At 39.6% G+C, this 22,920-nt stretch overlaps 1 protein-coding gene across 1 annotated transcript; it reads right to left on the bottom strand.

The window, feature by feature from the left end:
- Positions 1 to 2,583: 2,583 nt before the first annotated feature.
- Positions 2,584 to 3,513, bottom strand: LOC121760407. The gene has a single exon (XM_042156084.1). The coding sequence runs from the start codon at positions 3,511 to 3,513 to the stop codon at positions 2,584 to 2,586; it is 930 nt and encodes a 309-aa protein (XP_042012018.1).
- Between the last annotated feature and the right edge of the window lie 19,407 nt (positions 3,514 to 22,920).

Here is a 22,920-nt window from a genome sequence, read left to right as displayed (position 1 = left end):
TAATGTAAGACTCTTTGGTAAGGTGAGAAAATATTTGGCTAAAAAGTGACTAAATCCAATTATAGCAAAAGTGATCAATTTCACTACATCAAACTTAGTACCCCACCAACCCTTCGAATCTCAGTAAATTCTAGACTTTGTCAAGATTTCTTCTCACTTCCCAATTCATTTAATTTTTTTTCTTTTCAAGATCTTTTTTTTGGTACATCCTTTCCCTTTTTTTATGCACAACCAATTCTTTCATTCAAACAAAGATGTCTATGCACTTTTCACAAGTAAATGCGCTACTTTTCTTTCTACCTTATCTCTCCAACTCTTTTCACAAAATATAAACTAAAATTCACCAAGAGTGTATGGATATTCCCTTTTATTTAGATTCCAAAGAAAAAGGCTTTAAAGGCTCAAAGTGGCTAGCTAGGGAAAAATATTATGAATAAGGTCATAAATTTGGATATCAAAAGTAGCTAAGAAGGATGGCCTAACGTCCTCTCCTATTCCTATAATCACTATGTAGACTCAAGAAGACCGCGAGCAAGTTCTAGAAACATATAACATAGTTGATGAAAAATCACACATTTTTGGAAAAAGATATTGGCTCAATTCTCACATGGTATTTTTCGGCAAATGACAAAGCAACGAGCAATTCACTCTAGGCAAATCACAAGAAGGAAATACGAGTTACTTAGCTAAATCAACAAGTTTTCACAAATATTTTACGCAAGTTCTCATCATAGGCAATTCATCCAACAAACCTACTTAATTCATCTCCAAATGTCTCCAACTTCCCATTCAATTTCACCCAAGGGAGTACACAAAAAGAAACAACACAAACTAACAAAGCACACACAAGGAAAACTTCACTCATCATCATATCAAATACGGTACCATCAAATAAAGAGAGAGAGAGAGGTAAAAGAAGAAATCCACTAGACACCCCCCCAAACTTATTCCAAGCAAAGCTGAGATAAGTTTGAAAGATAGTGGATCTCTCATGTACCTTCACTGCCGAGGAAGAGGCGCCACTGGCCACGGGCATTGATGTCGTTTTTCACCCATCAAAGCCTATTTCCCTGTTCCACTCAAAACACAAAGAAAATACAAAAACACACCAAAACGAGAACAAACAAAAATTTACCTACTAGGGGTTGCCTCCCCCATAGCGCAACTGTTTAACGTCGTTTGCCCGACGGTCTTCAAGCTTTCACTTAATGATCCAATCTCACTCGGATAATGTCATCGGGACCCTTCTTCGCTTTAGCGGCCAAGTAGAGCTTGTGTAGACGCTTCTTCCACCAAGTGGGCTTCACATCGGCCCCAACAACACCTTCTTTAGGTGTTCCAATTTCCACTTTGGCAACCTTCATCTTTTTACCCCCCAATCCATGTTCATCTTCAAACATCCATTCAGGCATAAATATTTCCTCCAAAGGATTCTCAACCTCATCATCCCTAGCCATCACATGTGCCGCTTGTATCATCTTGCACTCTTCAACTTTTAAGGGCACCTCTTCCGCTCTCTTGGACTCTTCCACTTCATGACGTTGCATCTTGTCCAACAAGGAGAGAATGACCGTCTTGTTTCCATGCCTAAGGGTGAGTTCTCCCTTAGTGACGTCAATTAGAGCTTTTCCAGTTGCTAGGAATGGTCTTCTAAGGATGAGAGGGACATTTGGATCCTCCTTCATGTCCAAAACAACAAAATCCACGGGGAAGATAAAATCATTTACCCTTACTAAAACATTCTCAAGGAGTCCATTCGGGTATTTGACGGATTTATCCGCCATTTGAAGGGTAAATGTAGTTGGCTTCAAGACACCAAACTTCAACTTCCGGAAGAAGCTTAAAGGCATGAGATTTATGCTTGCCCCCAAGTCACATAGGGCCTTAGTTTGCCTATCATTCCCGATCACACAGGAAATGTTGAAGCTCCCCAGATCTTTCATCTTTGCCGGCATCTTTTGTTGGATGATTGCACTACAATTCTCGGTCAAATTCACGGTTTCATAATCAACCAACCTCTTCTTCTTGGATACAATTTCTTTCAAAAACTTGAGGTAGCCGGGCATTTGTTGGAGAGCCTCAATAAGAGGAATATTGAGGTGCACTCTCTTGAAGATTTCAAGGAACTTAACAAGCTTCCCGTCCAACTTCTTCTTTTGCACCACTTGAGGAAAAGGAATTTTAACCTCTTTCGGCGTGGGGGAAACAATTGCCTCGGGTTGAACCTCAGATTGTATAAGAGGCGATTCCACCTCAATCTCCTCTTCTTCCTTCTCTTCGGGTACTTCCTTAGCTTCCATTTCGGGCATAAGAGGACTCTCATAGCTTGTCCCACTCCTTAAGTAGATTGCCTTGCAATCCTTGGGGTTCACATTTGGCTGTCCTGGAAACTGCCCTGGCTTATGCTGACTGCTCACAGCTTGAGCAATCTGACTCATCTTCGTCTCTATGCCCTTCATATGTACTGCCATGCTGTGGACATCATTCTCAACCTTCTCCAGCCTTTGATTGGTATGCTCCATGTTCTTGTGTGACTGTAACATGAATGCACTCAGTATATCTTCTGTACTTTTCTTCTGCAGCTCAGTGATCATCCCTTGGGAAACTGTGAAGCGGTGGTGGCTGGAGGGAATTGTTGGGGTTCCCATACGACAGATTAGGATGCGCCTTGTTCCCAAAATGATTGTAACCCCCACCCACTAGAGTGGGGCAGGAGTTGTTATAGTAGTTATTGTCCCCTTGGTGTATGTAGTTAACATCCTCTACACCCTCTTGCCGCTTCTGCACCACCGGTCCCATCCCCATGAGATCTAACTTCTTGTGGAGGAGCTCCATATGTTTGTACATATTGTCCATCTGGCTACTCTCTGTGGCAGAGGCTACCCTGTGCACTCTACTCCTCTCATTGTTCCAGCCTTCATCATTAGAGGTCACCTTCTCAATCACCTCCATGGCCTCTGCTTCTCCCTTCTTTAGCAGTGATCCCCCTGCGCTCAAATTTAGTTCCCGCTTTGCTTCAGGCAGGCACCCCCTATAGAATGCTAGGACTTGATGCGTCGGATTCAATCCATGGTTGGGGCACCTCTTCATCAGTCCCTTAAATCTTTCCCAAGCTCCTCGAATACTCTCTTGGGGAGTCATCTCAAAAGAAATGATTTCTGACTGCCTCTTCAACGCCTCACTCGGTGGGTAGTATTTTTCTAAGAACTTTTCCACCATTGCCTCCCACGTACGCATGGAGTTGGGCTCCATACTGTCCAGCCAATCCTTGGCATCATCCTCCAGAGAGAAAGGAAACACCCTTAGTCTGATCTGCTCATCTGTGACTCCATTTATCTTCGTCGTGTTGCAGATCTGGATGAATTTAGTGAGATGCTTGTTAGGATCCTCGGTGGGTCGGCCTCTGAAAGCATTGTTCTCAGCCATCTGAAGTAGTCCTCTTCTGAGTTCAAATGTGTTGGCATTGACATTGTTGCCAACAGTTGGGTTTGCCACCCCATGATAGGCATACATGTTTTGAACAGGTACCACATTCTGCCTTTGATTTAACTGTCTCTGCAAGTCTTCGAGCTGTTGTTGAAGTTGAGCATTCGTTGGAGGAGGCGGTGGTGGAACATTATTCTCGTCTCAATTCTCCATCAGAATAGGAGATTGTAGCTCAAACTGAATAGGGGAGTGAACTGGTGACGGAGTAGGTGACGGTGATTCTTGAACCGGTGAAGGTGATCGTCTATGGACCGGAGAATAGACTCGGATCCTTTGATTTAGCCTTCTCAAAGCGTTTCTCCTTCTGTTGGATGCTTCGATCTCAAGATCGATAGGCTCTAAAGGTAGACTTCTAGAGCGTGTGTGCATACAATCTGAAACAAGAAAACACAATGTGAGAGCTCAAAAATAAAATAAAAATTAAAGCAACAAAGTCTAAACTAGTAATCTCTATCTTCACCACGATATTGAGCTAAATTAACACAAATTGTCCCCGGCAACGGTGCCAAAAACTTGACTCAACTTATTTTAACACAAGAAATTCCCGCAAGTGTACGGGGATAATGTAGCACAAAGTAAGCAAGAGTATCGTATCCCACAGAGACAAAATGTGTAAACTCAAGTACCACAGACCGATTTCAACTACTATCTAGATAAAACAAAGGTTTAGTTTTGGTAAATAACTAATGAACATAAGCAAAGTAAAATAAGAGACAAAAGATAAAGTTTCAAATAAGAGAACGAGGTAGAGCTTTGGATCCGACTACAATCCCCACAATGTAAACAACTCAACAACTTTGATTACCCGTTGAAGTCTCTAGGATTAGTAGAACAATCGCTATTCTAGGCTAAGCCCCCTCTCGAGTGCACTCAACCCGTTGATTAACTATTAATACTGAAGTCTCCTTCTAATACTTCACAATTAACTTCTATACTCAAAAGATTCAAGTCCTCACCCTAGAATTCCTTCTCTCGAATGCAAATTATCTAGGTGTTGTTCATTCTTTTATCAATCCTAAATAGGTATATCTCGATTACTCCAAACTAGGTCAATATATCCAATTGGTAGCTAGGCAATTGAATTGAATGGCACAAGAATGAAACAAAATAATTACAAGAGCATAGGTAATCAAAAGCTATTGAATCAATCACAAGTATTCATTGTAGTCTTCACCAAAACTCTACAAAGGATTTAGCTACTCATATCCAACTCAAAAACATAAAAATAATCCATAGTCATTGAATTAAACATGAAAACCAATGAAAATACTCCCAAGAATGGATTGAATAGCAATTCGTCTTCGTCTTCAATCTTGTTGAAGATTGGGACTCCTTGTCTCACAAATCCGCTCTCAAAACCTTCAAGAACTGCAGTTGGGCGTGTATGATGTGTTGAGGTCGAAAACCTAGGTCTCCTTTTATACCCGGGGCGGAAATAATAGCAATTCAATCTCGCAGAACACATCGCCCGGTCGGGCGAACTTTCTGGAGTTCGCGACCAAAACGCCCGGTCGGGCGTTTTCCCCTTAAAAATCGCCCGGTCGGGCGTTTTCTCTGGAATCCTCTAGAAGCATTGTCTTCGTCTTCAAAAGGGCTTCGCGTGAGTATCTTGCACGCCCCCATCAGAGTCCGGATGAGAGAGTTATGGCTATTATATGAAAGTCGTGCATTGAAGCGCGCCCGGTCATGCGATTCTTCTTTCAAGCTTGTTTTCAAGTCATTTTCACCTGTTTTAGCTCCAAACACTCGACAAACTCGTCAAAACACTTATGTAGTGGATAATGGATGTAAACTCAAGTAGTATGCTACAAAAACACTGAAATGTTCACGTTAAACATCCAAAATACTTGCTAAACCACGAGTTTATCAGCAAGCTGAACGCCGCGACCAGGAAAGACCACTTCCCTCTACCGTTCATCGACCAGATGTTGGAGCGACTGGCTGGGAAGAAGTACTTTTGTTTTTTGGATGGGTACAGCGGGTATTTTCAAATCTACGTGAACCCTAAAGACCAGGATAAGACCACCTTCACCTGCCCGTTTAGAACCTTTGCGTACAGATGCATGCCGTTCGGACTTTGCAACGCTCCGGGAACATTTCAGAGATGCATGATGAGCATATTTTCCGATCTAATTGAGGAGTGTATAGAAATATTCATGGATGACTTCACAGTCTACGGAGACTCTTTCGACTCATGCCTTCATCATTTGGATGTAGTCTTGGAGAGGTGTCGAGCGAAGAACCTAGTCTTGAATTTTGAGAAGTGTCATTTCATGGTCACAGAGGGCATCGCCCTAGGGCACGTGGTGTCCGAGAGAGGTATCCAGGTGGATCAGGCCAAAGTGGACGTCATTTTCTGGGGCACGCGGGGTTTTATCGCCGATTTATTAAAGACTTCGCCAAAATTGCCCAACCCCTTACCAGACTTCTTCAAAACGAAGTGGAATTCAATTTTGATGAACAGTGTAAGACTGCTTTCAACCTCCTCAAAGAGAGGTTGATATCTGCACCCATTATCCGGGCTCCTGACTGGGAGCATCCTTTTGAAGTCATGTGTGATGCCAGCGACTATGCAGTGGGAGCTGTGCTGGGTCAGAAGATCGGGGGAAGAAAGTATGTAATTTTCTATGCGTCTAAAACTTTAAATCAAGCTCAAAGGAATTATGATACCACTGAGAAGGAGATGCTAGCCGTGGTGTACTCATTTAAGAAGTTTCGACAGTACTTGTTGGGAGCCAAGGTCATCGTTTATACTGACCATGCGGCCATTAAGTACTTGATTGCCAAGAAAGAATCCAAACCCCGTTTGATCCGATGGGTACTCCTGTTACAAGAGTTCGATTGGGAGGTAGAAGACAAGAAAGGGGTCGAAAACAAAGTTGCGGATCATTTGAGCAGGATAGTGCAAGATGGGAGCAGCGAGGAAGTACGAGATCGATTCCCTGAGGAACACTTGTGTGAAGTGATTTTCGCCACCAGAAAAATTGACTAGGAAGAAGTGATGAAGCTTACTGGCCAGAATGTGACAGAGAAATGAAAGGAACGAGTAGGGCAGGAGCCTGGTATGCGGACCTAACCAACTACTTAGTTTCAGGAGAGCTTCCAGAAGTACCGAACGTCACCAAAGCTCAAAGAATGAAGATCAAGAGTGAAGCGAAATACTACTTTTGGGACGACTCGTACCTTTGGAAAGTAGGAGCCGATCAAGTGATTAGAAGATGCGTTCCTGACTGGGAGCAGAGGGACGTATTGACGCATTGCCACTCTTTGCCATGTGGAGGACACTTCGGTCCCAGGAAAACGGCAAGAAAGATTTTGGATAGCGGATTTTATTCGCCAACCCTCAACAAAGATGCCTACGAATTCTGTAGAGGTTGTGAGCGTTGTCAACTGATCGGTGGAATATCAGCACAAGATGAAATGCCACAAGTCCCGATCATTGTTTGTGAGTTATTCGACATATGGAGGATGGATTTCATGGGGCCTTTTTCCTCGTCGTATGGGAACTTGTATATCTTAGTAGCAGTTGACTACGCCTCCAAATAGGTAGAATCCAAGGCCACAAGTACGTGTAAAGCAAGAGAGGTAGCCAAGTTCCTCAAAAGTAACATTTTCAGTCGGTTCGGAGTACCAAGGGCCATAATATCGGATCAAGGCACCCACTTCTGTAACCGCACCATCGAAGCCTTGATGAAGAAGTACGATGTGCACCACAGATTATCCAGCCCCTACCATCTGCAAGCAAACGGTCAAGCCGAGATCTCTAACCGAGAGATAAAGAAGATTCTGGAAAAAACCGTCAATCCTTCTAGGAAAGACTAGAGCGTGAGGTTAGAGGATGCTCTATAGGCATATCGGATAGCCTATAAAACTCCCATAGGAATGTCCCCATACAGAATTGTTTTCGGAAAGATGTGCCACTTACCCGTCGGGATTGAGCACCGAGCATACTGGGCAGTACAACAAGTAAATGTGGATGCTACAGCCTGTGAAGAGGAAAGGAAGCTGCAGTTGCAGGAGCTAGAGGAACTTAGATTGGAGTCGTTCGACTCAGTCATGTGGTACAAAGAGAGAACCAAGTTGTGGCACGAAAGGAATCTGAGGACCAAGGATCTCCATGTTGGGCAGAAAGTACTACTTTTCCAGTCGAGACTGAAGCTCATGCCTGTGAAGCTCAAGTCAAACTGGACAGGGCCTTATGCCATCACTGCACTCTGTTCTAATGGAGTAGTGGAGATTTCAGGGAGTCTTCCTAACTCTGAACCTTTTATTGTGAATGGGCATAGGCTAAAGGTATTTAGGGACAATAGTGATATGGCTGTGGTGGATGAGATTCCACTGCAACCACATACTCAGGTTTCATACTGACCAGTGGGATAGGGATTGGAATTCTACTGGGCTAGCTCCTTTTATCATAATTTACATATGCTGGCAAAGTAGAATTCCAATATTCCTAAGGGAGATGTAAATAGTGTAAATACGTAGTAGTTAATTTAATCTTTTCCTGTTAGTTAATTTTAAGAAAACCCAAAAATATTTTCGGACCTCAACTATTAATTTGGAGTATATACTGACCATCAGAATCCCATTTTGGTGAAACTCCTATTTTATTTAAGTGTTCTTTTTACTTTGTTTCTAATCTAGGAAAATATAGGGGGAAATCATTAAGGGGCAGAATTTGAATTTGGGGGTTGTTGCAGATTTGCAGGGGGATAGCGACTTAAATGACGCGTGTGCAGAAAAGGGTAGGCGACGTCCAATCAGGAAGCAGCGCGCTCAAACCGCCTCCCACACGAATCGCCGCCAACCTGGAACCGCTTATAGCCGGTTACAAACCCTCAACTACCCATTCTACTATCATATCCAAACCGTCTCTCTCATTTCACTTCACAAACCCTCATTTGCAATTTCTCTCTGCAAAATTTCTCACCGTCATCCACAAACACCAAACCCCTACATTACACACAGAAAATCACAGATCTAAGCCATGGGAAAGAAAGCATGGGCAAAGAAAATCAAACCCACTTCAACCCGTAGGGAAGAAACTCCAGAATCACCACCGCCGAGGGAAGGACGGCCGCCGAGCCCACAACCAGAACCGCAACTACCGGAGACGACTCCTCAGGCGCCAACAATGGTCTCCTTGGATGCAATGGCGGAATTCCTTTGACAGCAGGACCCTAATAGAGATTGGGCGGCGGCGCTGGCCGGTTTTAGTCAAATCGGGGAAAAGGGAGCATGACCGGAGAAACCCCATCTGAACCGATTGTGCAATCCACGATACAACCACCCAGCTCCATTCCGACTTCCTCTGAAATTCCACTAGGAAGGGAACCTCCCTCGGCGACCGAACCCTCGGAATCCGCCCAAACTCCCCAACGAAGTGACTCAATGGATGTTGACCCCATCTCCGCCTACTACGATTCTGACCCAGAGGAAAGGGAAGCGAGAAGAAGAAAGGAGGAAAAGAGCCGGAAGGGAGGCGATGAACCAGAGAAAACGTCAATAGCGGAACCCATTCCTCAAGAAGCAGCGAGGGAAGAGATAGATTTGAATGAGACGGCCAAGAAACAAGGCCTAATGACTGATGACGAATTTCAGGCAATTTTGGATGGAGTAAATCAGAGGGAAGATGATACTGCCACGATGGTTGAGGATCTGGACCTCACATCTAGGGCAGTAGGAGAGGAAGAGCCTGAGTTAGAAACTCCCCAAGCAGAGGTGGGGGAGAGTGATGAGCATATTGAGGAAGAGTCAGTACCAAGAGCAGAGGTACCAGAACCAGTAGCACCTCCGGTGACGAAACTAAAGGCAGTCAAGAGGAAGTTGGTGTTGAAGCGCTATCCGAGGGCAGAGAGGCCGAAGCCAGAGAGGGTATCACAAAGATGTCTCGGAATGTGGGCATCTAGCAAGGCGACCCAAACACAGAAGTAGATCCGGTGGAGATCTTGAGTGATAAGGAAAGAGATACTCCCACAAAACCTGGGGAGGAGTTTTTACCTACTACTGACTTAGAGGATACTGCAAGGGAAAACGAAGCGGTCTCGCCAACGCTGAGTGGCCAAGGTGAAGAGGCTGACGGGATGGCTGAGGGTCTGGACCTCGCATCCAGGTCAGTAGGCCACAAGGAGACCAGTCCTACTGCCCAGGATCAAATTTCAACACAAGCTGAGAAGGAACCCGAAGAAGAGAAAGACGAGGATGATGGAGAGGAAGCTAGATATCAGGAAGAAAGGAAACGAAAAAGGGAAAGCTCTTATGAAAAAGAAACCCAGTGTCAAGAGGCAGCGCACAGCAAATACATGCGTAGTCATAACTGAAGCCGTTCAGAGAACCCCACCAAGCCGCAGGGAACAGAGTGATAGCGAATACGCTATCAGTGAAGAGTCAGACTCAGATAGTGACATATCCTTGGAGAATGAGGAGTGCAGTGAGCAACAACTCCCGCGCGATCATCTGGAGCTAGTGCACCCCCCGGTAGAGAGACTGCGGTACCGGCGCTGGTCAGTACACCTTACTGACGATCTGGTGGAGGAAATGAAGTTATTCGACTCTAAGAAGCTAGAAAAGGTCTTCGATGGCAAGGATGAAGGGAGTAAGCAGGTTAAAAGCGGAAAGGTACTTCATATTCCCTCTTTAGATGATTTGGGAGCCCACGAGCAGTTTCTCTCTTATTTGCAAGCGTTAGGATTCGAATGTTTGTTGGAGAGTGGGAATCCGAACATCAGTGTTAGGTTAGCAAAGGAGTTCTTTACCACATTCCGATTTAGGGTCACAACAGATTTGGATGAGGTTTCTATAAGTTTCCGGTTGTTTGGAGGGGAAATAAGTATGAATCTGATTGAGTGGACAGTAAGGTTGGGGATGTGCAGTCTGGAGGAGGCGATAGGATCGGAGTGGCGGAGCAGGGAACGGGGAATTCCCCGTAGGCACATGGATTTCGAACCCCAGGAGGCGTGGGAAGAGTTAACTTACCCAGCCTCCGGGGAATTTGCATCCACTCTCTCTCGCTCAATCCATTTCAATAACCCAATCCTACTCCTAGTCCAGCTTCACTTGGACTTCAATTTGTTGGGGCAGTCGAACTCCGTAAGAACATCAATGACAGAGTTATACCTTCTGTGGTACGCAAAGCACGAAAGGAAATTACATCTAGGATTCTGGACAGCGTACCAATGCCATCTAATTGCCACCCACCCAGCGAGAAACCTCACTCTCTGCCATATCTTGGGAGTTTTCGTCAGAAACAACATCATCATCACAGAGGCTGAAGGCTTATCTCCCGAGATCATGGTAGACCCCCCTGGGTTGTTTGACACCCCATTTTTTATCCGGACGAATGCTGTTTACATGAGACAAGAAGTATTGCGTTTTTACGCGATGGGCGAGGAAGCTATACCGACTGGGAGATCTGCAGCACATCCGGGGACACAAGATCAAGAGCAGAGACAGAAGAGGCTAGAGAAGGTAGTGGAGGAGTTGGCGGAAGAAATCGACAAGCTAGGGCAGAGTTGGCTCGCCTGACTAACATTATGGAAGGAATCTTGAAGGAGTTGGGAACGGGGAAGCTAGTGAAAGAAGCCGGACCGAGTGGCCACGGAGGCCGAACTAATGAACCACGAGTATCAGAGGAGGTAGTACCCGAGACAGAAGAAGCAGAGCAGAAAGAAGAAGCGGAACAAGAGGAATCTGAGGAAGAACCATCCGGAAATGAGGAAGAGGATTTGTAAGAACCACCTGCACCAGTCCCTGCATCGAGGAGGACCAGGAGAAACGCGTGACCACCACCCCACCTGACAAGTTAGTTTTTTTTAAGTTTTAGTTTTTCATTTTTTCGTTTTTTATGTGTGTTTTTTTAGGTAATATAATCTGTGTAGTATGTGAGCAAACCCCTTTCATAACACTTAGCCTATATAATAGTCTAAGTGTGAGAAGTAAATGGTTTGCTATTTTGACGCATGTGTTCTTGTTTTCTTTGTTTTGTTTTCGTATGCATGTTGCTCGCACTTAGCCTACTGTGTAGTCTAAGTGTGAGGAGTTTGGTATATATGTGTTGTGTTTGTTGGGTTCTGTTTAGATTTTAAATTCACCCTCTTAGCCTATTATATAGTCTAAGTGTGAGAAATTTTTAGTAGACGCTTGTGTTTTGCTTGTTTGGTGTGTCTGTGTGTCAGCCATACTGGCCATTACCTTTTTTCCACTTCACAGCTCTATCTGAGGGCAGACACTTGTGAAGTGGGAGGGGATGCAACGGCCAGTATGACATGTGTACATATGTGTTTTCTGTGTTTAGTGTTTGTGTACTGTCTAGGTCTAGTATTTTTTTTCGTATGCGTGTTGATTGGGCTTAAAACTCAACTGTCTCGAGCTGACGGTGAGGGGAATTGAGGGAGATAAGACATGCTGGACAATGGAAACCGACCCCCTTAGTATCTCCTAGACAGTATAGATGATGCGAGTATGAGAGAAAAGCCCATCCTTAGAGCCCAAATACAAAAGCCCTCTTTAAATGTGAGATAAAAGCCTAAAGTGGAACCACTTTCCACTAATTCAGGAAGAAAAGAGTGGCTGTCACAAGTTGCCTAGGGTGAAGTGACAGCGTGTAGCAAACACTGAAGGCAGTAGGAACCCCCCCCCCCAAAAAAAAAACTCCTGTAGAACCCCACTTTCTAGCCTTATATACCCAAATATAACCCCTAGCCACTCGGACTGCTGTGTGTGTGCAAGGCATGAGGCAATGAGGCCACTGGCCAGAAGGACATACAAGAAAGAAACCAACTGGAGCAAGAAATTGAGAGGCAAGGAGAAAATTGACCAAGAAATCATTCCAGGTTTTAAAAAAAATAAGAAGGAATAAGGGTGGCGAAGCCACGGGAAAAAAAATGTGAAGAAAATGGTCGAAAATACTTGACCACAAAAAATAAAAAAATGAGAAGGAACAAGGGTGGCAAAGCCCCAAGACGCTACTGACCAGTTGGGAAGCAACTTCAGAAAAGGTCCAGCCAAGCAGAAGTGACAGCCAAAAGCCTGAGCGCACACAGTTCCCCCGCATCAGAATAAAGTAATGGTTTTTGAACCTTACAGCCTTAGGAACAACCACCCAAACACTACAAGCCAACAGCCCCGTTACAAGCTTTAAAAACCTTCGGTAGCCGCACGTGAGATCTAAGTCCAAAGCATCTGTGGTTCAGCATTATGAGAGAATACAGTCCTAACATCCCGGTGAGGAATGAGTGACTGAGCGAATCTGGTGTTTGGCCGAGAGTTTGGGTGATCTTGACGAGCGGATATACTGACTGGGAAGGAAAAGGGGGAGGCGGAAGTTCAAGGCTGTCTAAGGCCGGATTGCACCTAATCCCAAGGGGGGGATGGTTGAAAATATAGCCCGATTGATGCGTTAATGTGTTTAAGTGTTTTTCTTTTGTTTTTTATATGTGTTTGTCTTTGTTTTAGTGTTTTTCTTTGCGTCATAGTTTAGGGTCTAGGTTAGGATAGAGTCGGTCAGGGGTGTAACCAGGCTAGAATTCGACTTACTTCTTTTGTTTGTTCTTCACGCTTGAGGACAAGCATGGGGTAAGTGTGAGCAGTTTGATAAGTCATATTCTAGGCCTTGGTTACTGGTCAGTATAATGTGCATAATTGGAATATATCTGCAAAATGGTTGCTAAAGTGTGCAGGGAGAGTGTTCTAGCCAGTATGGGAATGTTCGGATAATTCAGGTGAAAAGGCGTCAGAAGGGTGCAATACTGACCAGGATGCATACCAAGAAGGCTCTAGATGGAGAAGAAGGATAGCTGGGAAAATCAGCCTCAAGCAAGGGGCAAAAGAGTCATTTCATGAAGAGAGTCTACCCTAAAAATCAAGGGAGGCCTCCCTATAAAAGGAAGTCACTTGGAGAGAGAAAAAAAAGGATTTAGTTCATCAACTCCTACGCTTAGTTAGCAATCTTTCTTCGGCAGATCAATCCTTCAGCACTATCCTTCATATTCTCATTGCTCGCCACAGCCATGGTCACCTGAAGCTCATCAGTTCGCCGGAGTTCCCCACCCTCTTGTTCCAGTCAGCGTGTTTCGTAGTGTTAACAGTTTCATCGCTCGGAGTGGCAAAACAATCTTTACTTGTTTTCTTAGTTTATCGCACTTTGTTTTCTTACGTTGGATCTGTTGCACTTTCAATATTTTCTTACTTTGAAGTCTTAGTTGCGATCCAAACGATTTTATGCTATGAAGTTGTTTATGTGCATCGGTTCTTGTTTGATTTCGTTCTTTTCTGCCTAGATAGCTTAGATCCAGTTGTTACGGTAATTTCCAGTTGTTGCGAGTATGTTTTCATTTCCGAATTGATAGATCTGAGTTTATGAGTTCAGTTTGCTGTTAGATTTTAGATCTGAAATGGTTAAGTGTGAAGGCCTAGTTTACGTAGTTTCTGCCACCTTGCATGTCACCCAGTAAGTTTAGTTGCAGTTTCGGTGTTCGATCTTTTGATTTGAAGTTTTAATTGTAGATTTGTGTTCATGAAGTTGTTAATCTGTGTTTCTATGGTGATAAGTCTGGATTTGCTGATCTGAATTGATTCATGTTGAGGAAGAATACATCTTCATCCACTTTGGGACCACTTTTGCTTTTTAACCACTTTTACTTTTGTCCTTTATTTTTCAGTTGTTACTTTTCAGATCTGTAGGCCTAGTCACCTAACTACTTTTTTTCCCTCTGATATTCCGTTTAGCCTTTTATAGTAAACTCGTACTCTCCATATGTTTCTGAAACATCATGTTCCCCACTCTCACGTACACAACTGCCTGTCAAACATCTCTCCCACCTCTTAGTCAGTAGAGTACCATCTTAAATTTCAGCCTAGATTAAGTCTCAACCCAAAGTGTGGTAGCTAACCAAACCTTCCAGAATATCACCACAATACCAAAACACATCATCTCTGTGGGATTCGACCCTTACGTCCACTATACTAGTCAGTAGAAGTGGGTTGAGGAATTTTGATACCAGGTTCAGGCTTAGCTGGGATTTCCATCCTGATCAGTAGGATACATCCTTTGCTCGAAACGACACCTGACACAAACCTGCACTTTGAAGCCTTGATAACTGAAATGGACTCGATGTACTTCAACTTAGTCTGGGAACTAGTTGACTTGCCAGATGGGGTTTACCCCATAGGTTGCAAATGGATCTTCAAAAAGAAGAGAGATGCAGATGGCAAAGTACAAACCTACAAGGCTAGGTTAGTGGCAAATGGTTATAGTCAGCGCGAAGGCATTGACTATGATGAAACCTTTTCGCCAGTTGCTAAGATCAAGTCCATTGGGATATTACTTGCAATTGCTGCATACTATAATTTTGACATTTGGCAAATGGATGTCAAAACCGCATTTCTCAATGGAGAATTAGAAGGTGATGTCTATATGACACAACCTGAAGGTTTTATATTGAAAGAAAGGCCGAATGCAGTGTGTAAGATAAAGAAGTCCATCTATGGACTTAAGCAAGCTTCGAGGAGTTGGAATATTTGTTTTGACAGAACAATCAAATCGTTTGGTTTTGTCAGAAACAAAGAGGACCCATGTGTTTATAGTAAACGCAAGAATGGTAACATTGTCTTCCTTATCATATATGTTGATGACATCCTGATTATGGGAAGCGATCGTTCCATGATGCAATCCGTGAAAGAGTGGTTGTCTAGTTCATTTATGATGAAGGATCTAGGTGATGCTTCCTATATCCTTGGAATTAAGATCTATCGAGATAGACCAAATAGGATATTAGGATTATCACAATCCACTTCCATAGACAAGTTGCTAAGGCACTTCTCAATGGAGAATTCTAAGAAAGGTTTTCTTCCTATGGGACATGGCATTGTATTGTCAAAGAAGGATTGTCATTCTAATGACAAAGAAAGAGACAACAAGAAAAAGATCCCGTATGCTTCGGCTATAGGATGTATTATGTATGCCATGATCTCTACTAGGCCAGATGTGGTCTATGCGCTTAGCATGACAGACAGATTTCTGCAAAGTCCTAGTGAGGATCATTGGAAAACTGTTAAGACTATTCTTAAGTACCTTAGAAGGACTAAAGAATATTTCTTAGTCTATGGTGGACAACCAGAGTTATCAGTTACTGGGTACACTGATGCTAGTTTCCAAACAGACCATGACGACTATAAGTCTCAGTCTGGATATGTTTTTGTCCTCAATGGTGGAGCAGTGAGTTGGAATTGTTCCAAACAAGGTACAACTGCCGATTCCACCACCGAAGCGGAGTATATTGCTGCATTTGAAGCTGCCAAATAAGATGTTGCTTTGTTAGAGTTCGTTAAAGAACTGGGTGTCATTCCGAGTGCCAATAGTGCAATACCTTTGTACTGTGACAACACCAGTGCTGTTGCGCAAGCAAAAGAACCCAGAGCTACGAACATGAACAAGCATGTTCCCAGAAGATATCATCTGATTAGAGAAATAATTAAAAGAGACAACATAAAATTAGAAATAGTACCTACTGATGATAATTTTGCTGATCCTTTCACCAAACCGTTATGTATAGCAAAACACAACAAGCACTTTGAGACCTTAGGTGTTAAGCATGTTGGTAGATGGTTTTGAATCAATGGGAGTTACAGTTTTATATGTCTTAGAAACATTTTGTGTTGAAACAATATTACTTGATCACATTATATGAAATTTTATTTTCTATGGGTTTGGGGCACTTATTGGAATAATTGTTTTAAATGTTTGATTTTATTCTAAATATTTGTTCCCTTGAATTATGACTGTCGTTAATGGTGTGAGGCATTAATGATATAGTATAATTCTATAATAGCCTTAACCAATGATCATCAAGAATGAGACATTGATGATATGTTATAGGTTAGCATGGGGTTTGCCTCACATTCTTCGAGAATGTAGTTGTTCTCACAACTATGAGATATTAGATACTCGAGATGGACACATGGTATACTTTGGAGAGTATTGGTATACCCTACTATTAAACTGTTTTGTTAAGTGTCTACAGTTTATTAGTACATGAAGTATGTAATAGTCCGATCTGAGGTCATTACACATTTTGTTTGTTGAGTGGTGTGCTTTGATCTTGTCCAACGCTTTGCCTCCCAAAGGAGGATTGAGACACGAACCTGTGTTGGGTATATCATAAGATAAATGAAAATGATAATTGAGCCAAGAATGAGATTCATTCCTCGATTAGAATTTTGAGAGAACACTCAAATTCTCTATATTACTTGACCACTACGTCATTGGCCAATGCAAAGATATATTGATTAAAGTAATTGAATATGATCGAATGAGTCATTCAATAAAGATGAGATAAAGTGATTGAGCTATTTGGATGACACATGACAAATATTAGGCTTAATCGGGTGGTTAGTGAATGAAAGGATATTACTATAAACTTTGTGTAAAGGCTTGTTTACAGAATTCACGTAAACGTCCTTCATATATCGAGCTACGTTGCCAACGCAATCTAGGAGTTTTGTGCAGACTTCGATTAGATTGTCGTCGATAATGAGGGCCTAATGGGTCACACTATTGTGTATTTTGATCCGCTCAAGGGTACAAAGTTGGAACTGCGTATTATATCTAATGCTAGTCCAAGTGGAAGATTGAAAGGAAATGGGCTAGAATTAGATTAATATGGATTAATTAATTATAGTTGGGCTACAATTATATTAGTCCATAATCCCTACAATCATGGAACCCTAGTGACTCTTCATCTATATAATGGTTATTTATTATTCATTGTGGGAAATGCGAAATAGAGTAACAGTAGAGAGAAAATACGTAAAGCTTTGTAGAGAGAATTCCTAGCATTTTTCTACGAATCAATTGTACCAGGATAGTTCCTGCATCGGATTGGATTGCACATGGACCTCGATAGTAGTGGATTCAACTTGCTGGATACAATCGTAGAAGAAAACAACACAACAAGTAAGATTTAGTTCCGTTGTGTTTTACATGCTAAACTTACAATATGATTATGAATCTAAATCTGTTATTTTTGTATGCAATGTTGCGCTCATCTAGAATTCCTAACAGAATTATGGTCTACTCACATAGTTTAGTTGATTAAATACATAAAAAAATGTTCCAACTTTGAAGAAGTTTGAATTGTTCGAATTGATTGAATACAACAAAATTTTTCGACTCCCAACATATCTTGAATTGTTAAACATTGTTCAAATACTCTGAATACAACAAGAATCAGATACTATGAATAAATACATACCTTCTTCCATCGTTGAATAACACGGGATGAGATGCAGAAAATAGTTAATCAATTGGTTGATATTTCTGCATAGTTCGAGAGTTGTTCGAATTGTTTGGGAGACGACAATGATGAAATCCTTCTCAGAACGGCGCAACCAAATATTCACAGTGAATTATTATTTCTTAATTGTGGAAACGAAATCTGCAGAAATAATATTGAAGCGTGATTTATGGGAAACGCATAACTGCCTATTTTTTTTTTGACTTCCTTTCCTACCCTTTTGTAATTTTTAAATTAATATTTTAATTTCATGTGACTATATTATTAACCATTAGATGAACAAAATCGTGTGGATGTTATTAGTTTTATGTTTAAGTAATATTTAGTATAAGGATGTGAATACATCCCTACGGGTGCATATTTAGATATTTTAAAGAAAGATATCACGTAAATAATCACCGGCCCAGATTTTTTAATGTTGGGGAACTGAGAAGAATTTTCTTAAATAAAACTAAACAATTACTATAGGTCTATGACTTAAAAATAAATCATAATATTGAAAAAATGATTGCATCAGAACATCGAGTACTCGTCCATTCCACAAGGAAAATGAATACTAAAATGATTGAAATTGCCTTTTAAGTAAATCTTCTAAGTTGGTTTAGTGAAAGTCCATTTAGAGAACCGACGAGACCTACATTGAGATAGTTTTTAAAAAATGATTCATGGCCTAAAAACAATGAAATATATAACAGAATCAATTAATCTAATATTAAATCCCTTGATCCAAACTAAATCAAATAATCTCATATTTCATTTTGTGATTTCTCATTTCTAAGTGATATTTCATTTTTTAAGTAAAAAAACAATACTCTGACTCACTTTTTTAAGTAAAAAAATAATACTCTGACTCACTTATAGTTTTATTCTATCGCTTACTTTATTCTGTCTTTAGGGCTCTTTATTCTCCCCACTTAACTCAATAAATACTATTTTCTTAAATCATGTGATGTCATAAGGTAGTCTGTTTGAGTAGCCGTGTATGCGCCCCGATGCAACCTCGATCCACAGCTTCCTCAAGCTTCTTTGGAAATACTCGACTCTCTTAGGGGCTTCTTAGTATGATGGAATAAAATGAGATGGGAAGGGAATGGAGAGTGGAATGGAATGAGGACATTCTTGTGCTTGGTGAATGTAAAGAATATAAATGGAATGAAATTGTATAGTGTGTGTAAATTAAGTGTGGTGTGTGCAATGTTTGTAGTGTGTGTGGTGAGTGTATATAGTGTGTGTGTAGTGTGCATAGTGTGTGGAGTGTGTGTGCAATATAGGGCTAAGAATTTTTGACACGACACGAACCCACACGAAATTAATAGGTATGTGTCAAAGCTTATTGGGTTCGTGTCCTTATCGTGTCGACATGATAACGACACAAAAACTTCGTGTCGTGTTCGTGTTACACGTTAAGAAATAATATTAATATATTATAATATTATTATTATTTTATTTATTTTAAAATTTTAAAATTTTAAAATTAAAATTTAATATTAGAAATAATATTAATATATTATCATATTATTATTATAATATCGTTATTGTGTTGTGTCATATACGTGTTGTTATCATGTCGTGTTGACCCGAAGTGGTTTGTGTCGTTAATGGATTCGTGTCATGTTCGTATCTGAGGGTAGCGGGTCGTGTTCGTGTTTGTTGTTATCGTGTCGTGTCGTTATTGTGTCGACACGATAACTACACAACACGCACGATTTGCCACCCTAGTGCAATATGTGTGTAGTGTGGATTTTTATTAATAATTAAAAATTCTAAAATTTTAGTTTTTTTATAAATTTTTAAAATTATAAAATTGAGTGATATTAAATTTAAATAATAATATAATACTACTATGTTTTATAATTAAAATAAAAAATAAAAAGAAAAGAGAAAAATGGAATGGAATGGAATGATCATTCCTTAGCTAAATGGAATAAATGACTATTCTCATATGGAATGGAATAGTGATTTCAAATGGAACGATGATTCCTACGAAAGAAAATATCAAGTAAAGGAATAGAATGGAGGTAGGAATGTCATTCCATTCCAACATACCAAGAAGAAACTATACTTATAGTTAGCACTATAACATTGGAAATTCTTATAAATGGTAGTATGTGCTTGCGATGTCCTTAGTGATAGTATTTCATAAGAGATAGATCATTTCAGATAGATCATTTCAGAACTCTTTTTAAAATTACGATATAGATCATATTAGTTCAAAAATACAGTATAAAAGTTCACAAATATGTATACCGTACGTATCCAACTGTTATTAAATGTAGACTAAATGAATTTTTCATGCATATATTCACCTGCACTAGTTCTATAGTACTGTGCTCAACATAAAATCTTTTATATTTGTCCATATAAACATAAATAAAATTATGATTATGTTTATTTGCAGGATGTAATTAAATGCAAATTCTAAATATTGTACAAACTTCAAATTATGATCTAAATCTTTAGAAAATGTCAACAGATGACAAAATAACAACAACAAACTATGTTAACAAAGTGTCAACGGTTGATATTGTGTTGACAATGTGTTGGCATATTTTGTTACTGTTATTTTATTATTTATTACCATTTTTTAACTGTAAAGATCATAATTTGGAGTTTATACAATAACAAAAAAGTTTCATTATATCACTGATATTGTAAATTATATGTGGCTGTCATAAACCAATAATTATTGAACTATTGATAAATTTGCTTGTTGTTTGACTTTGGATTCTTTATATGTGGTAGGCAGAAAATTTATTAGATGGACTAAAATCCAGTAATAGTTAAACATATAGAAACAAAAGGATATTGATCACAAGCTCAAATCAATATAAATATGTGAAAGTTTGTCTATTTATCATTACATTTGCTCTTAGTTTTGTAAATAAATATATAAAATGCAAAAGATTTCCATTTTGGCCCTTTTTAGAGATGTCCCGAAATTTATAACTTCCAAGCTTATGATATTATTATTTTACTTTTTGTCGTTACTTTTTTATTTTTATTATTATTCTAATTAAATAATTTTAAATTGCACTTTTAAAAGTACGATAAGTAGGAGGTTAATCGTAAATAATTTTATTAATATATAGGCGTCACAATATACGATTGCAAATTTTGTAAGTCTTAAAAAAGAAAAGGTCCAAAACCTTATATAAAAAATAGTTTCATCACATATTAACATTGAGTATCAGTTTATTTTTAGGCAATTTCAGTAAGGATGTTAGAATTTTATAAAATAACTTAAAATTGATTAATAATGACCTTTCGTATTTTTAGTTAATTATTAACCATCAGATTGACGAATCTCATGATTAGAATTTGACATGCGTTTTGTATTAAGACCAATTTTTATTTTGATCACATTCCTATCGCTATATATTGATACGTTATGTTCTTAAAACAAGATAAAACCACATCAAGTTAGATTAGAAATAAAAAATCAATGAAAGTTACAGGCACATTTATAAATATGTAGGAGTATAACATATGTTATCCATCTTATCTCATAAAAATAGCAACATGGTGTGGGACATGAGAATGATAATAAAAATGGGTCTAATTTGATTAAAATGAGCCCCACTGGTATGATGAGCCAATTCATTAACGTGGAGGTCAAATCTCCATATCATACTAGTGGCTCTTAATTAACTACAAACCACTAAAACTCATCCTCATATATACATTTCAATGCTAACATTTCATCAATTATTTTTAGCTAATATTCCCTCCATCCACGAAAATAGACCACATTTGCCACTTTTGGTTGTCCACAAAAAATAGACAAAATTTGAAAAAGGATCTCACATTTGCTACCTAACACAATTAAACACTACTAATAATATGGACACCACATTCGACTAACACTACCTCTCTCTTACTATTTTCTCTTCTCTCTTACTTTACCAATTCCACAATTAAACCGGTGCCATTTACAATGTGGTCTATTTTTCATGGACGGAGGGAGTATTATTTTAAAATTTTCTCATATTTCAGTACAGTTTAATTAGTTGCAATACACTATATAATAACACCTCCGTCACACAACAAGTGTCACATTTTACCATTTCGGTCCGTCCCACAATAAGAGTCATATTTCACTTTTACCATAAATGGTAAATAGACCCCACATTCTTCCACCAACCAATTCTACTCACATTCTATTATAAAACTAATATATATAAGTGAGACCCATAATCCACTAACTTATTCAACCTACTTTTCTTTACATTTCTTAAAACCCGTGTCCACATTAAATGCGATTAATGTGGGACGGAGGTAGTATTATAGTCCAAGAAAATGCTAGTGGCGCAACAAATTTCACAATACATTGAGTTCAATGAATCCCAACTATGTATATGTAGATATCATTATATATAGAGATAGCTTTTGAGGTTCCATTTTAATTATGGCCCATTAATCATTTATAGGACACATATTATTTACTTATAACATTTATGTTGGATTTGATGTGTGGGATAACATTTGAACCTGGCGTGTTGGTATATAGGAAAAGGGTTTAATTTCACAAATGATTGGCATCATCAAAAAAATTGTCAAATGACTTCAAAAATTCTGCATTTACTTTATGTGTACCAACAAAACATTTAATTAACTCCACGTTTTATGTGAAATTGTTCGAATTTAAACATAATTAAAAAAATTAGAAATTACAAACACGTTATTGGATGCGTGTTTGACTTTTGAATATTGACATGCACACTTATACAAGTAATATTGTTATTAGTATTTTTATATTAATTAGATTCAGTTATTAAATTTTGGACGTTAGGAAAGCCAATAGTAGATGCAGATACAGTTCCGTAATTAATTTTTATTAAAATGGTTGCAGTATAAAGTGTCATACGTTTGAATTTCATAATTGATTTTTAGTTTTAACTTTTTATACAAGATCACGCAATTCATGCTTATTTTATTTTTTGCCATAATATGATCAGCAACGAAACATTAATAGTAGTATGACATATTTTTAATTTATTTTAAAACGACAGCTTTAAATATCATTTTGGTTAATAATGACTCAATTATGCACACCGGTAATTCTGACCTAAAAATGTGAATTACACTATAAAAATTTAACCATAATCATACACTAAAAATGAGAGATTCCACAAACGAAAAGGAA

This window comes from Salvia splendens, chromosome 13 (assembly GCF_004379255.2).
Source record: "Salvia splendens isolate huo1 chromosome 13, SspV2, whole genome shotgun sequence".
Taxonomy (NCBI): domain Eukaryota; kingdom Viridiplantae; phylum Streptophyta; class Magnoliopsida; order Lamiales; family Lamiaceae; genus Salvia; species Salvia splendens.
The sequence above is the reverse complement of the archived record's forward strand: the minus strand, read 5'-3'. Positions and strand labels throughout refer to the sequence as shown.